At 45.1% G+C, this 13,784-nt stretch overlaps 1 protein-coding gene across 5 annotated transcripts in view; it reads right to left on the minus strand.

Annotated features, from left to right (window-relative positions):
• Positions 1 to 280: 280 nt before the first annotated feature.
• GRIA1 (glutamate ionotropic receptor AMPA type subunit 1) overlaps positions 281 to 13,784 on the minus strand; it is a gene marked incomplete at both ends in the record, with an annotated part of 310,204 nt that continues 296,700 nt past the window's right edge. For 3 of the 5 annotated variants that reach the window (XM_080804644.1, XM_080804643.1, XM_080804642.1), the window contains 2 exons: positions 785 to 985; positions 8,869 to 9,003. In XM_080804644.1, coding sequence (XP_080660770.1) covers positions 785 to 985; positions 8,869 to 9,003 — 336 coding nt within the window. Of the gene's footprint in view, positions 986 to 8,868; positions 9,004 to 13,784 lie in introns of all 5 variants that reach the window. The other 2 variants (XM_080804641.1, XM_080804640.1) reach the window with 1 other exon arrangement.

The raw sequence follows: 13,784 nt of genomic DNA on the forward strand, positions 1-13,784 counted from the left end.
CTGTTACACATTAAAGGAAGCTTTCTCTGAGCCTCCAGCAATAACTTCTTGCGTCCTTCTCTGACTGCACATCTGCCTTTGCCCTCTCCACCACCCTTGGTCTGAACTGCTTCTCTTCCGTGTCCTCAGCTATATCAGGGCCTAGGAAGTGCCCTTCCTGGGGAAGGCAGTCCACTCCTTCAGCAGTATGCATCCTCATCCATGGCTTGCAGCTGAGGAACGGAGGGTAACTTAGAGAGCTCCAGTGGTGAATTAGTTTGAAAGTTGCTTTTTTCCTTTTGCTTGCTTGTATGGTAGAATGAATCTTTAATCTCCAATCTGAAAACCGAAGAGACGTGGGGAGGGAGTTGGGAGTAAGAAGCCAGGAGGAGGAAGGGGCCTAAAAGAACCTGCAAACCATGGATATTAGTAAGAAAAAAAATATCACGCACAATAAGACATATTAACAACCGAATAAAAGAAAACAGTCCAGTTTCCTCATTAATGTTCCCGTGACTCCGTTTCAGAGACACAGGACTATTAGCATTATTCTCCCCTCATTGCAGGGCAGTGTTGTTCGTCATCCTCAATGAGCAAACAGAAAAGTGTGAAAGAACATCAAAAAAGGAAAAGGGACGGCAAAATGATTTTTCAATTCTTCAGGAAGTTCTGTTGAATCATCTTCCTTGTGGTCATGGTGGTTGGTGGCGGTTGCGTTTCGTTTTATTGTTTTTGGCACTGAAGGGTTTGGGATGGAACTGGGGGAGCTTGAGCATGCTCCCCAAGGGGTCTCCATCTACTCCAGTTACAATCCCGTGGCTCCCAAGGGCATCCCTGAACTGTGGCTCATGCAGGGAATTGACTGCATGGACTTGGGGAAGTCGTGGCTGACTACCCGGCCGTTTTCTCCACTCCCGCCACCGCTGGCTCCTGCCCCACTGTTACGTGGGAGCGTCGATGTCCGTATGGCTTCATTGATGGATTGCTGTGGGATCAAACAGAAACCCTTTTCAGGAGGACCGGGGGTTCTTCCCCAGGTCCTTGGCAGTGGTTGGCAAGGAGAATGAGTCAATGCTGGCCTTAAAATCTCCCCCCACTTCTCCTCCCCATCTGCCTTTTCTCCTTATCTTGAATGCTAACCTTGGCTTCCCACAAACTCCCAAAACTGCTGAGTGGCTCTGGACGGGTCTAATCTCCTTTCTGGATCTCTTGTTCTCTCTGTGCAATGAGGTATGTTGGACTGGGTGGTCACTAAGATCCTTTCTAGCTCTTATATTCTATGATTTCTAAAGATGGACTCTGTCCATGGTAGTATTAAAGATAATAAATGTTGCAATATTACCAAGTGGAAAAGTTGAGGAAACTTGGGATTTTAGTTTTGGTTCTGACATGAACTAGTTGTATGACCTTGCGTGTATCTCCTTACCTCTCTAGACTTTTAAATCTCCATGTTTTTAAAATGTGATTATCTATGCATCTGCAGAATTTTATTAGCAAGAACAGTGCTACTGCATGAAAAATTATTTGAAATTTTTTTTAAAGGAGTGTGTTATTGTTAAAATTTAAAACTACCTCTGATTTACTTCAGGAAAAATCCTATCCTACCTCTAGTAGCATGTGTAATGGGAATGGAGGACTTATTTGACTAATATTCAAAATGTAATTGGAAAGAAGTATGGGCTAAAGGAAAGAATACATTCCAAAGATTATCTGCATGTCAGCTGTTTCGCCACCAGCAGGTATAATCTGACTTCCAGACTGACACATCAAATCAGCGCTGCTAAGCTTGGGATTTCCAGAATATTAGAATTCTAGATACGAAAAGGACTTCAGTGATCACCCTGGGATCAGACGGGTGAGGTGCAATGTTCCAGACCACAACCTGGAATTAAAACCATATATTATTAGATAAGAGGAAGGGTTCTGTTCTAAGTTCCTTTGGAGAAAGAAGCTTCATGACATGAAATCCAAACCCTTCTCTCTTCCTGTCATTTCTAATCTCCCATTAAGTGATACCATAGAATTTTTGAAGTGGGGGTTGGTTTCTTGGGAATCAACATAAAGAAGAATTATCTATGAGTTGAGAGTTTTCTGAGACCAATCCTACTGATCCTTCAAGCTCATTCTGTTCTCACCTCCTTCTTGAAGATGTTCTAGGTTGTACTAGCAAGTATTTGGCCCCTCGCCCCCGCCCAGCCTCGGTACTCCTACATTATGCATGCTTTTATAATGGTTCTGCTTCTGCTAATGTAGGTTTTGTCTTAAGAGAGCTCTCTGGAAGAAGGCAAGGTTCATTTCTTCCCATTCCCTAGCAGTCTCCTATAGTGTCCAGTATATAGATGTTTAATAGATATTTTACATTTGTCTAAAAAAAGCCAACCACCCAGGACCCTTCTCAGAAAGTTTATGTGCTTTCTCCTTTGCATATTGCCATGATTCTAGCCATCAGAGAAGTCAGACAATCTCTGGTGGCCAGACAGACTTAAACAGCAGTTTGACCTAATTTTTGTTTCTACTGTACTATGCTGAGAGTCTCCTCTTACTACTGGCAGTTCTGATAATGTTTTTAAGGGTTCTTTTTGAAATTCCTGATTCAGACAGATTTGCCCCAAAGGATGCTCTGCCCATACTGGCTCTGCCTTCTCAAACCTCCAGTCTTGATTTATTTACATTCTGTTTTCATTGTCTTCCACTCAAGAGGAAGTATGACCTTGATTGCATTCTTCTAAGTGAAGGCCAAATAAATATGACTGTGATGCTCTATGGGGGAAAGGTGAAAAGAAAACCCAAGGAATTAATGGTTACTGGTTCTCACTTGTGTGTGAGGGAAGTATGGAACCTTCTGTGGATTAGCCTGGAATGTTTTTATCTTCTTTGATTTTTTTTTTCTGCCACATCCCTTTATTAAAAAATAAAGTTTAAAGCTCACACAGATCACCTTGGGCTTTGTTTTTCAAAAGGTCTCATATATTCCCATAATATTCCATTGCGGTTAGTGGTATTTGATGAATTTATCTTAAAGGAGAAGATTGGTGGCAGATCAGTATTGGTCTGATATAACTTAGCTGGGCATGTAGCTAAAACCCTCCAAATCCATACCACTCAGAAGTGGTTTTCCAGGAAGCCGAGGGCTTCTCTGTGGTCAATGACTCCATCCTCCCATCGACAATGAGTGCTACCTTCTTACTGGCTTCCTTTATAACACATTTATGGGATCTTAGGAGAAGAGATGAATAGAGTCAGAACTTGGGAGTAGAAAGCAATGCTAAAAATGACTAGCTCATTAATTCCTAGGTTTGACTGCACATTGGAGTTCTCTGGAGAGTTTTGGTGGAAATACATTGATGTCCGAGACATACCCTCCAAGATGCTGACTTACTAAGTGTAGTGTATGGCCTGGACATCTGGATTTTTGAAAACTCTTCAGGTAATTCTAATAGGCAAGCAAGGTTGATATTTATATCCTTCACTCTACAGAGAAACTGAGGACTTATGATTGACTGATTTAAGGTTAGAGTTATCTGTCCCCTAAAGTCAAAGTGGATGACATCCTAATTGTGCCCCCTGTAGCTAAGCTGTCATAGGCTCATATCATTCTTCCCCTTGCCTCTGCAAAATGCAGTTCTCCCTTGTCCATCCTTGACGTACCAGCCATTCTTAAAGTTCATCTTTACAGTATGTTTGAAGCTGATGCTCACGGAGAAAAGTGTGAGTGAAAAGTCCAACCTCAAAGTCCCCCAAGTTGCCTCTTCAGAGACTCATTATTCTGTGGTTATATCCTAACTTCTCAGCCACTTGCTTTTCTAAGAAAAGTCTCCCAGCCGCCGCCCATCCTAGAACACCCTAATGAGAGCTCAGACCTCAGTGATGACCTCCTACTAGCACGTGTGCTACAAGCCAGAGTGACCGCCCGCTGCGGAGGATGCACCCCGCATTCCAAGTCTCCCAGCTGGTTGATGATTCCAGGGAAGCATGCAAACCTCAGCTGCTGTGGCTTAACCACAGCTCGTGTCATACACACAGTTAGTTTCTACAGGGAGCTAAGTGGGCAGTAATACAGACCCTGGTTATCTTTGATATCAGCTAAGGACTCAGTTCTGGTCTTTTTCCCCAGGTAGAGGAGAGGCACTGAGGATCTGAGACTTCAGTCTGGACTGTGTCTTGGGTTGTGTATTTTTGCTACTATATGACCATTCAGATTCTGCTCAATGGAAAAGTTGTCTGAAGTCCCTCCCTGAGTCCCCAACTCTCATGTTCTTCCCACAGTCTTCCCGGGCCCTGGTCATCCTGGACTTCTTCCTATTTCTGGGCAAAAGTTGTAGTCTTTGGGTCTCTGACACACGTGCACCCTTTGCAGGCAACTCTCTCCCCCTGGTTAATTCCTTCCACGTTTCAACTCTGCTAGACATCAGTTTCTCAGGGGAACACCTGTGACCTGTCCCAACCCTCATTCCCTGATCAGGACTTGACAGCGCCAGCATTTTTGTTCAAACCCTCATTGAACATGTAAATGTATACATATTTTTTCTGTCTTCCCATCACACTTGTAGTTTCCTGAGAACAGAAGCTATGTCGGTTTTGTTCCTGACTGTGTCCCCAGTGCTGAGCAATGCCTAGCATACAGTGGTGCTCAGTATGTCTTTGTGGAAGGAATGCCTCCAGGGTGCCTTCCCACTCTGCCTGTGACACCTGCTGTGTGTCTTGCTTGTGTGACATGTCAGAAGGGAAAGGGACTCGACAACACACAAGCAAAAGATGACCTATAATGGATGGCCTCAACAACTACATGAGGAAAACCTAAGGATAGGGCTGTGTCTTATTTATCTATCCACTGTGACTGCTGCTGGAGGAGACACATAGTAGGTGCTCACAAGGATCTGTTCCTGTGTTGGAAGTCTAATTCTGTTTGTCCAGCTGCTAGCTTGTGTGACCTTCCTAGGACAAGCTCCTTAGCTTCTCTGAACCCCTATTTCTTCATCTGTATAACTGCAAGCACAACACGTTACCAGGCTAATAAAACTGTATATAGGGGCGCCTGGGTGGCTCAGTGGGTTAAAGCCTCTGCCTTCATCTCAGGTCATGATCCCAAGGTCCTGGGATCGAGCCCCACATGGGGCTCTCTGCTCAGCGGGAAGCCTGCTTCCCCCTCTCTCTCTGCCTCCCTCTCTGCCTACTTGTGATCTCTGTCTATCAAATAAATAAATAAAATCTTTAAAAAATGTATTTAAAGCACTCTGAACATGGAAGTTACTAAAAACATGTCTTCTTCCCGTCTTTTCCTCCTTCTTCCCCTTTTCTACCCCCTTCCTTTCTTTTTTCTCTCTTCCATGCACAGTGAGGAAGGGCTCCCTAACTACTATTGAGAAATTAGGGGTTGGCCCTGAACTATGTTTAGAGGCTCAAAGCCTTAAAGTTGGCCAAACACTGTGATCAAGGAAAGGAATAAGAGAGAAGGCTCTTTTTTTTTTTTTTAATGTTTGTTATTAACTGTTTTATTTTATTTTATTATTTTTTTTCTTTTTTCAGTGTTCCAAGATTGATTTTTTGTGCAAGGTTCTGACCAAAGGCCCATGACACTGTTAACAGGGTCCTTTGTGTGAGGTGGAGGCCCCATGTCTGTAAAGAGTTAACTGCCTCTGGGGAAGGCTAATCACAGAATAATGAAGAAAATTGCAAAGCTGTGAAGTCTGAGAGGCAGGTAGATGGTATTTTACTTTTCTCCTTTGGATAAGAGAGAAGCTGATGGAGCTTCAAAAATGAAGGGTTGGGTTGATCAATAAAGATAGTAGAAGTATCTTTTCTGCAGTTGGAAGATTAAAAATTCTATTAGGAGCCTTGGTGAACTGGGCAGAAGTTGTGCCAACCAGTGGAATTAACTATAAAATATCATGGCGGAAGACCTTGGATGAATGATTCTAGGAGACCTTGGCATTGGTTTCTGAGAAATTCAACATCTTTGTAAAGGGAAGGGTACCAATGTCCCCAAGAAGTTATGACCTGACTCAGTGGCCTCCTCTAAGTATTCTCTTAACCTGAATGTTGTGACTTTGGTGGTAAAAGTCATCTGTCTAGTTTTAAGAGGATCCTAGTCTTGAGCCACCCTGGTACCATTACCTGACACTGACCATGATTAGTGGAACACGGTGATCCCATTGGAAGGGCCAGAAGTCCAGGCACTTCCTGCTTGGTGGATGCCTGTTCTCATCAGATTTTATGAGCACAGACGGAGCCAGAACCAGCTTGGATGATGTTGTCTGTGCTTCTAGGCTGGGTGGTCTTGATGGTTGTATTTGCTTATTCAGATAGCAGCTCTCCCCCATGCATCACCTCAGCCTTGAGGTTTTCTCTTTAGGGTTACAATTCCACATTAATTTTACTAATAGTTACCCTATGTGTGTGGGATGTCCAATGAGAAATTAGACGCAGCTTCTTACCTTCAGGAACTTACAAACTATATAGCTCAAAAAACCTAGGACCTGTAAGTAGGGGCAATAAAAGAAGTCTTAAGAAGACTGTGGCTGGTCATTAATAGGAAATATTATTATAAATCCTAGTTATCATTGTTAGTATTGTTATTTACTGACAGCTTATCATGACTCAGGCATTTTGCCAACCCCTTTATATTTTTCAAAGAAAGCTCACACCAATTTTAGGAGATATGTATTGCCACTAGGCCCATTTTACAGAAAATGAGGCTCAGAGAGCTACTGGAACTTGTCCCAGATGACACAGTTAACAAGTGAAGCAGGCAGGGTTTATGCTCACTCAGTCTCTAGAGTCCGTGCTTCAGACCACCAGATGCACTGTGCTCTAGGGAAGCAGTGAGAAGGAGATCCTGCGTTGTGGACTGGGCCAGTCCTGGGCCCTTGGTTTGGGTCACAGTCCATGTGGAAGGTTTTGGAGGGTTGTAAAGATTGTAGCTCACCTAGCTCTTTGTCTGTTCCACTCTTTGCCTCCAGAGTGGCCTTTCCTCACTTTGGAGGGTAAGATATGAGAATATTTAGGTTGAGGTTTTAGATAGAATAGGCAAATAAATCTTTGTTTAGGTTCTAGGATACCTCGTTGTGTTTGCCAAGCTTCTTGGAGGTCTACCCTGGGTTTAGAATTTGAGGCCTATGCTTTTGCTCTGCTTTGTCCTTTCTGAGAAGACCTGGTAGTGGGTGAGCTGGTCAAGGGTAGGAATGAGGTGTTCCTAAGTCCCCTGGTTAAATAACCATCATACTACCATCCCTTACTTGTTCCTTGTTATCGTATCTTAGTTAAATTGCCTTTTAAATGGGCCCTGTGGGCAGAAGATGGGGAGAGAGATTAGCCTGCATTAAGAAGGCTAGCATGGGTGGGAAGCATGAGGTGGGTGGCTGGAGTGCGTAGTATGTAAGGAAAGCAGATTGTTGGGGAGGGGAAAGTAGGCTGGAGCCATGATGTGGAAATGTTGAATGCCAGGACAGAAGGTCTTAATGCCAGGACATAAGGCCCTCCTCCTCCAACTCCTATTCTCTGTGTACAGAACTGAATACAGAGTTTCCAAACAGGGGAAGTAAGTGTCCAGCCATGTCTTCTCCAAGAGTGACCCTGGAGATATGTGTAGGGCTGTTGCCCCAAGGCAGGGAGAGGCTAGGCAGGAGGCTGTAGTCGTGACTCCCCAGTAGGTGTACTGAGCTTCTATGGACTTCTTAGGGCCCATTCTAGGAGAGCAAATCCTACCAGTGAATCTTCCTAGTCTAGTCAAGCCAATGTCACAGCCCTAGAGGTACATTGCTTAGAGTGACTGTGTTTTCTCTCTACCTTTGTTGGTCTGGTCCCACTCATCTTTCCTCTTAATTTTTGCCTCATCCCGGAAGCCTTCTCTAATTCCCTCCTGTGTATTCCTATCGACCTTCCTATTTATAAGTTGCTTCACTGAGTAATTTTTCTGTGTGGTTTTTTGTTGAAAGTGCCGACGGTCACAGATCGCATCTCAGTCCTCTGTCTCGTCGTGATGTCTTGCCCATGGTGTTGCTCACATATTCACACTTGCATAAATATATTCTTATTGAAGCTAAATGAGGAAGTGTGAGGGGGTCTTGAAGCCCTTTTTTTCTAAACTCCCTTTGAGGACTGGAATCTCTATCCTCCCCAAGGGTTTCTCTTCCTCTAATTGTATACCTCCTGTGACGGGATGCTTGCTATTTAGTGGGACAGTCCATCCCATTTTGTGGTGGCTCTGAAAGAAAAGTAGATCTCACTGTGTTAACATCTGTTCTCCACAGCTTTTAGTCATTAGTTCTTGTTGTACCCTTTGGGACCCCATAGAACTAGTCTATTTTTTTTCTACCTGAAAAGTCTTCATATTTTTATAGACAGCTCTCATATCCTCCCTAATTCTTCTCTTCTCTGGTTATATGCCTTCAGCTATATTTGATGTGGTTTGGGGTCATCTAGCTAATTTGCTTAATCTTCTTTGCCAAAATCTGTATCACAGTATAGTGGCTAAGAAAAGACCTAATTCACCAAGAATGGCAAGATTATCTATCTTGCAGAAGGTAGATACCTCTTCCCCTATTTTGGGAGCTATAGTTCTGTTAATGCAACCTCAGGGAGAATCTACTTCTGTAGCAACCACTCTTGCCTCACACTGTGTTGACTGTCCATTTGGACTCCTAAGTTTTAAACTCACCACCCCATCTCTGGCGAGGGCAGTGGTTTCCCAGACCTGACACATCCCATCTTCCTTCCTTTCTCATAAGCTGTCCCCTTTCTTGTCACCTTCCTCATCACAGATTTCTGCCCCTTGCCTCAAACTGACCTCAACCTCCTGTCACTCCCCACCCTTTCTAGTATGGGGACTCCCAGGAAACCCAGTGGTATTACAGAATGGGGTAGGAAAAAGGCCTGGGGAGACGATGCCACCTTCATCCGCTTGGATTCGCTACGGGATTTGTAGCAGAACTCGATTAAGGCAACCAGCATGGCTAGTCCAAGTCCCCCGATCAGGATGTAGAACACGCCTGCCACATTGCTGAGGCTCAGGGCGCTCGTCTTGTCCTAGGAAGAGGAGGAGGGAAGGGGGGGAGGGGAAAGAGCAAAGTGAGCCAGAAGGCTAGAGAGCATCTAAGCAACAGCATTTGTACACACAGACACTCAACCCCATCACCCTTTTTAACCTTCGGAATAATCAGAGAGGCTTTTTATTCATTGACAGAGAGCTGAATACCCCTAGGAAAAGAGTGTGTGTGTGTGTAACAATATCCCAGAGCATCCCTGATTATGTTTAATTTATAATTACATTTCCCTCCCTCCTCAGTGCCTGTTCTGGGGCAGGAGACACCACAAATTCAGGGCAGATTCTGTCAAAATCTGCATCCTTGAGCTTATTACCCTATTCTTTCAGAAAACGTGTGCCTTCCTTTTCAGCTCAGTTCCTGTCCCCAAGCCTTCTGTTGTGCAAAGCCTCAGCTTTGCCTGTTGTTTATGTCTCGGAGTTTTTTTGAGTTGGCACTTAAAATGAACTTTTCCCTAGACGTGCCTTTAATTTCAATTTAATAAGGCAGTCGTCCCCCACATAATAAAGACCAATCAATATATACCTTTAACTTACTGATCTGAGGCCCGTCTAAGGACAAAGGAAACTGGGGGGCTTGGAACAGTAAAATGGCCCTGAGATAGAAAAATGGCTCTGTTAAATCCTAATAATTATGCTTAATTGGTGTCATTTTTCTGTTGGAGGTGTTTGCTAAAAGACACTGTAGGCAGATGCAGGTAGCTGAATTTAGAAATCTCTGTTCCCTCTGGTAAAAGATCTTGTTCTGGATGAGCAGAATCGTGGAACAGAAGAGTGTTTAATTCCTAGGGCTGGGGAACAAGTTCCCATCTCCAGGAGTTGGTGGACAGAGCTCACTTTGTGGAGCCTCAGAAAGACCATCAGTCTTCTGAGACTGTCCCTGCATTCTGTCACCTCCAGTTGGGTTCAAAACTGGGGGACTGAGGGGACTGGGGACTGTTCCCAAGTGGTAAGAACAACTGAAGAAACTGGTGGTCATGGTAGGAGTACCAGCTCAGAGAGTGGGGAGACCGCTCAATAACATTCTTGACACGGGCAAGTGAACATCTTTAAGGGTGAACTGTCTTGCCCCAAGGACTCCTTTGACATCTGCCTATTAGAATCTGGACATGTGAAAAGGGTTTTGGTAATGACTAAGTCAGTGGGCTCTCCCCTAGTTCTACTTGGTGCATTGTACAGGATTCAGCAGGGCTGGGCTTTGGGACCACAGCTGGCAAATAGCAGCATGCCTTCTCGCCCCAGAAGCAGCCTTGGCTAGCAGAGCTGTAGGATTATCTAAAGCACACCCCTTTGGTGGCTTCCTGTATTGCTAAAGCAGATGGCTCTTGAATATGGGTTACACTTGGCAAGGCATATCCTGGCTTGGGAAGCAATGGAAATGATTATTCCAAGGGGTAGAATTTCTCCTGCTCTGGTATAATGGCCTGATAAGGGATATGTGCAAAAAAGAGTTTGGTGCTTGGTTCAAGAGTTGGCGGAACAAGTAAATTCCCACTTGGCGTTATTTTTCAGAACACTCAAAATGTCTCCCTGTTTGTTGTTCAGGAAGTCTGTCATTCTGCTTCTGGAGAGTCATGCTTCAGAGTCCTTGGAGGATTTATGGTTAGTAGAAGTTCTAATAAAACTCTTTGCATGGAACAAAAGAAATAAAAAAACAACGACCAGGCTCGTCTGTGTGGACAGGGCTAGGAATGTGGTGGGGAGGCATGTTAATGCATCACGAGTTCACTCCTTAAAAAAGAGTAGTAGATAGTGAGGCTCCGAGGGAGTGGATGGGGAACAGGCTTGGGGGAAGGTGGTACACAAAAAACTAGGAGGAGAGAAATGAGGTCCTTCACATGCTGATCAGCCTTTCAGTAACTGTAGTGCAACTTGCTTCCTTGGTCACCAACACTCTTTCTGTTTTCTTCCTCATGGTCTTTTCAAGTTCATCTTGGTTGAGGATTGCCTTCAAGAGTAACGGAGTGGTAGGCATTTTTGTTGTTGTTGTTGTTGTTACTATCTTCAAGAAACCCCTAAGAGGGCATCTACCTCCTTGGCCGTAGATGGTGGGATGTCTATTTCTGGTACGCCTGGGAAGGAAGCAGTCAGATCTTCATATGAAAGTAGGGAGAGGGGCATATTCTATGTAACCATTGGAGAAGGAACATCCAGTGACCAAGTATCTCACTACGTCTGAGGTGGAGAGCATCCTTCACTTCTGAAGGTCTCTGGCCCATAGAGGTGGCAATATACGTGTGTTGGGGGACACATCCCATACAAACAAAGAGGGCAGCCAGATGGTATGGGGATAGTCACCTCTTGTAGGACACACAGTGCCAAAATAATTCTTTAGTAGTAGGGATGAGGGAAGATCTCTGGAATCAAGGGGGCACGTGGACCCTCTCACTATCAATATCAGAAAGCACACTTGGGGGGCGCCTGGGTGGCTCAGTGGGTTAAAGCCTCTGCCTTCGGCTCAGGTCATGATCTCAGGGTCCTGGGATCGAGCCCCGCATCGGGCTCTCTGCTCCGCAGGGAGCCTGCTTCCTCCTCTCTCTCTGTCTGCCTCTCTGCCTCATTGTGATTTCTCTCTGTCAAATAAATAAAATATTAAAAAAAAAAAAAAAAAAAAAAAAAAAGAAAGCACACTTGGACGCAGCATAACTGTCTAAAGCTGCTGTACTCTGATAGGGCGGGGAAAGAGATGCTAGGGTTGCTCTCTTCTTAGCTCAAATAGTTGAAGAGTTTGCTTTTAGGCAAGGTTTTATGGTTTCCCTTATGCGTGCTATTTGCTTTTTGATAATGCTAACTTTGATTTTTTTCAAAAGGGGCCTAAGGCCATGGTCTACTGTTCAGTAGCTATTACTGACTCTCTTTGACTCACTCTCAGAATATGATGGGCTATCTAGGGGCAGGGTTACACATCCATTTAAGTACCAGAGCTCTGATTCCTCCCCTGGCCCATAGTGTCCATATAAGAGGACACGTGTCCTCATGGACTTGTGTTCATGTTTCCTGGGCAAACAGCAAGCTTCCCAGCTGTGACAAGGGAGAGGGGAAAGATAGAACCTGAGTCTTCTGAGCACCCTTCTGGAGGACGCCATTCTCCTCCCATCCCATAACAGCTGTGCTCCCAAAAGCCAGGCAGCTTGTTGGTGGGAGTAAAAAAGTCACAACTTGTCTTCTGCCAGGAGGGAGAGAAAAGAGTGACAGCACTGAGAAGAATGACAGGTGAAAAGAAAAACAAAACAAAAAATCCATCTTTCAGAATTGTTGGGCTAGTCATCTTGGTGATGACCACCCCCTGCCCAGTCTGTCCCTCTTGACCTGTTGTGTTGAATTGCCGCCTCCCCCATGTGGAAGGGGGATGTTTTCTTTTTCACATTTTTTCTTGTTCTTCCCACATAATGGGGGACTGTCCCAGGTTCCCTCTCTGTTTCTGAGCCAATTTCCCTTCCAAGATTGTGGGGCTGGCCTGAGTCAAAGAGGTTTGAGCCAGGCATGAGCAGGAGAGACTTGAAGTAGGAAGCTCCAGGGAGAAGCCAAGGCCTTTGGCTGTAGGACCAGCCCCTCCCACGGAGGGGCCTGCTGAATCTGGACGAAGCTTCAGGTTTCTCAAACTGCTTCCGTTCCTCCTTACCTTCCTGTTAAGACTGAGAACTCTTACAAAGCAAAGGCTACAGCTCCTGCTCTCTTTCCATTCTGTTGTATGGATTGCACACATTTTCTGATGTCTGTACAGCTGGACTTTTAGGGGCTGCCTGCAAATGTTTCACATGCTGAATCTGTGACCTGACTTGCCTTTCAGGGCCATGAGAAAAGTCCAGCCCATTTTCTATCTACCAGCCTTTCTTCTCTAGTAGACTTTACTTGTGTTTTCCCAGAGCTTAGATTTTTAGCCCATGAGCGGTTTTCCTGAGGGGCTGGTGATTTCTTAGGAATACAGACTCAGTGGTTGGCTAGGTGCACTCACTAGCCAGGACCAAAGTTTGGAAGTGATGGGAAGGTGGATTTGATTCAGCTAAAGGAAGACATTTTGATTCAACAGAACTGTCCAAAGGTGCCACAGCCTGCCATGGATGGTGGCGAGCACCTCAAACACGGATGTATTCAGAAAGAAACTGATGAGGTCCCTTAAGGGATTTGAGCACTGGACAGAGAGTTAGATGGAGTGATCTTTGACATGTGCCCCAACCCCAAGAGATCTGGGGCATCTAAGGAGTTCCTAGAGGGCCTGGGACCATGCCGTTTATAAATTTTCCCCAGAGACTAACCTCTTTAGGGGGTGCAAAAAGGGAACTCAGTGCTAATTGGCAACTTCTGCTGTTCCATTTCTAATCTAGGCCAGTTGCCTAGCCCGAGTATTTTCCCCAAGAGCAACACAGGATGAGAATTGGCCCATTGTCCTAATAATTGGCAAGGCAAATGCTGGGAAAGTAAGGGTGTGGGGGCGGCTCTTCTCAGCAGTGTGTGCTCAGGGACCGGCTGCTGTACAATGCACCACAGAACATCCTGAGTCAAAACAAATCTCAAGGAGACAGTATGGGTCGTGGAGGGGAGCCCATGGGCTAGCTGAGGCCAAGGCCTCTTCCATAGTGGGAGGAATTTTCCAAAACAGAGGCACTAGTCTGTGGGTAAAGTGGGCATCCCCATAGGAGGCCTTCACTGTGAGCAGAATATCTGTCTGGAATATGCATTGGAGAGCAGAGGTCTTGTGTGTTGGAGGGGAATGGAGCCTTCTGTCCCCAGAGGCGCTCCTAGCTCCTGGCCCCAAAGAAAGAGT

The sequence above is a fragment of the Martes martes genome (genome assembly GCF_963455335.1).
Source record: "Martes martes genome assembly, chromosome: 5".
Taxonomy (NCBI): Eukaryota; Metazoa; Chordata; class Mammalia; order Carnivora; family Mustelidae; genus Martes; species Martes martes.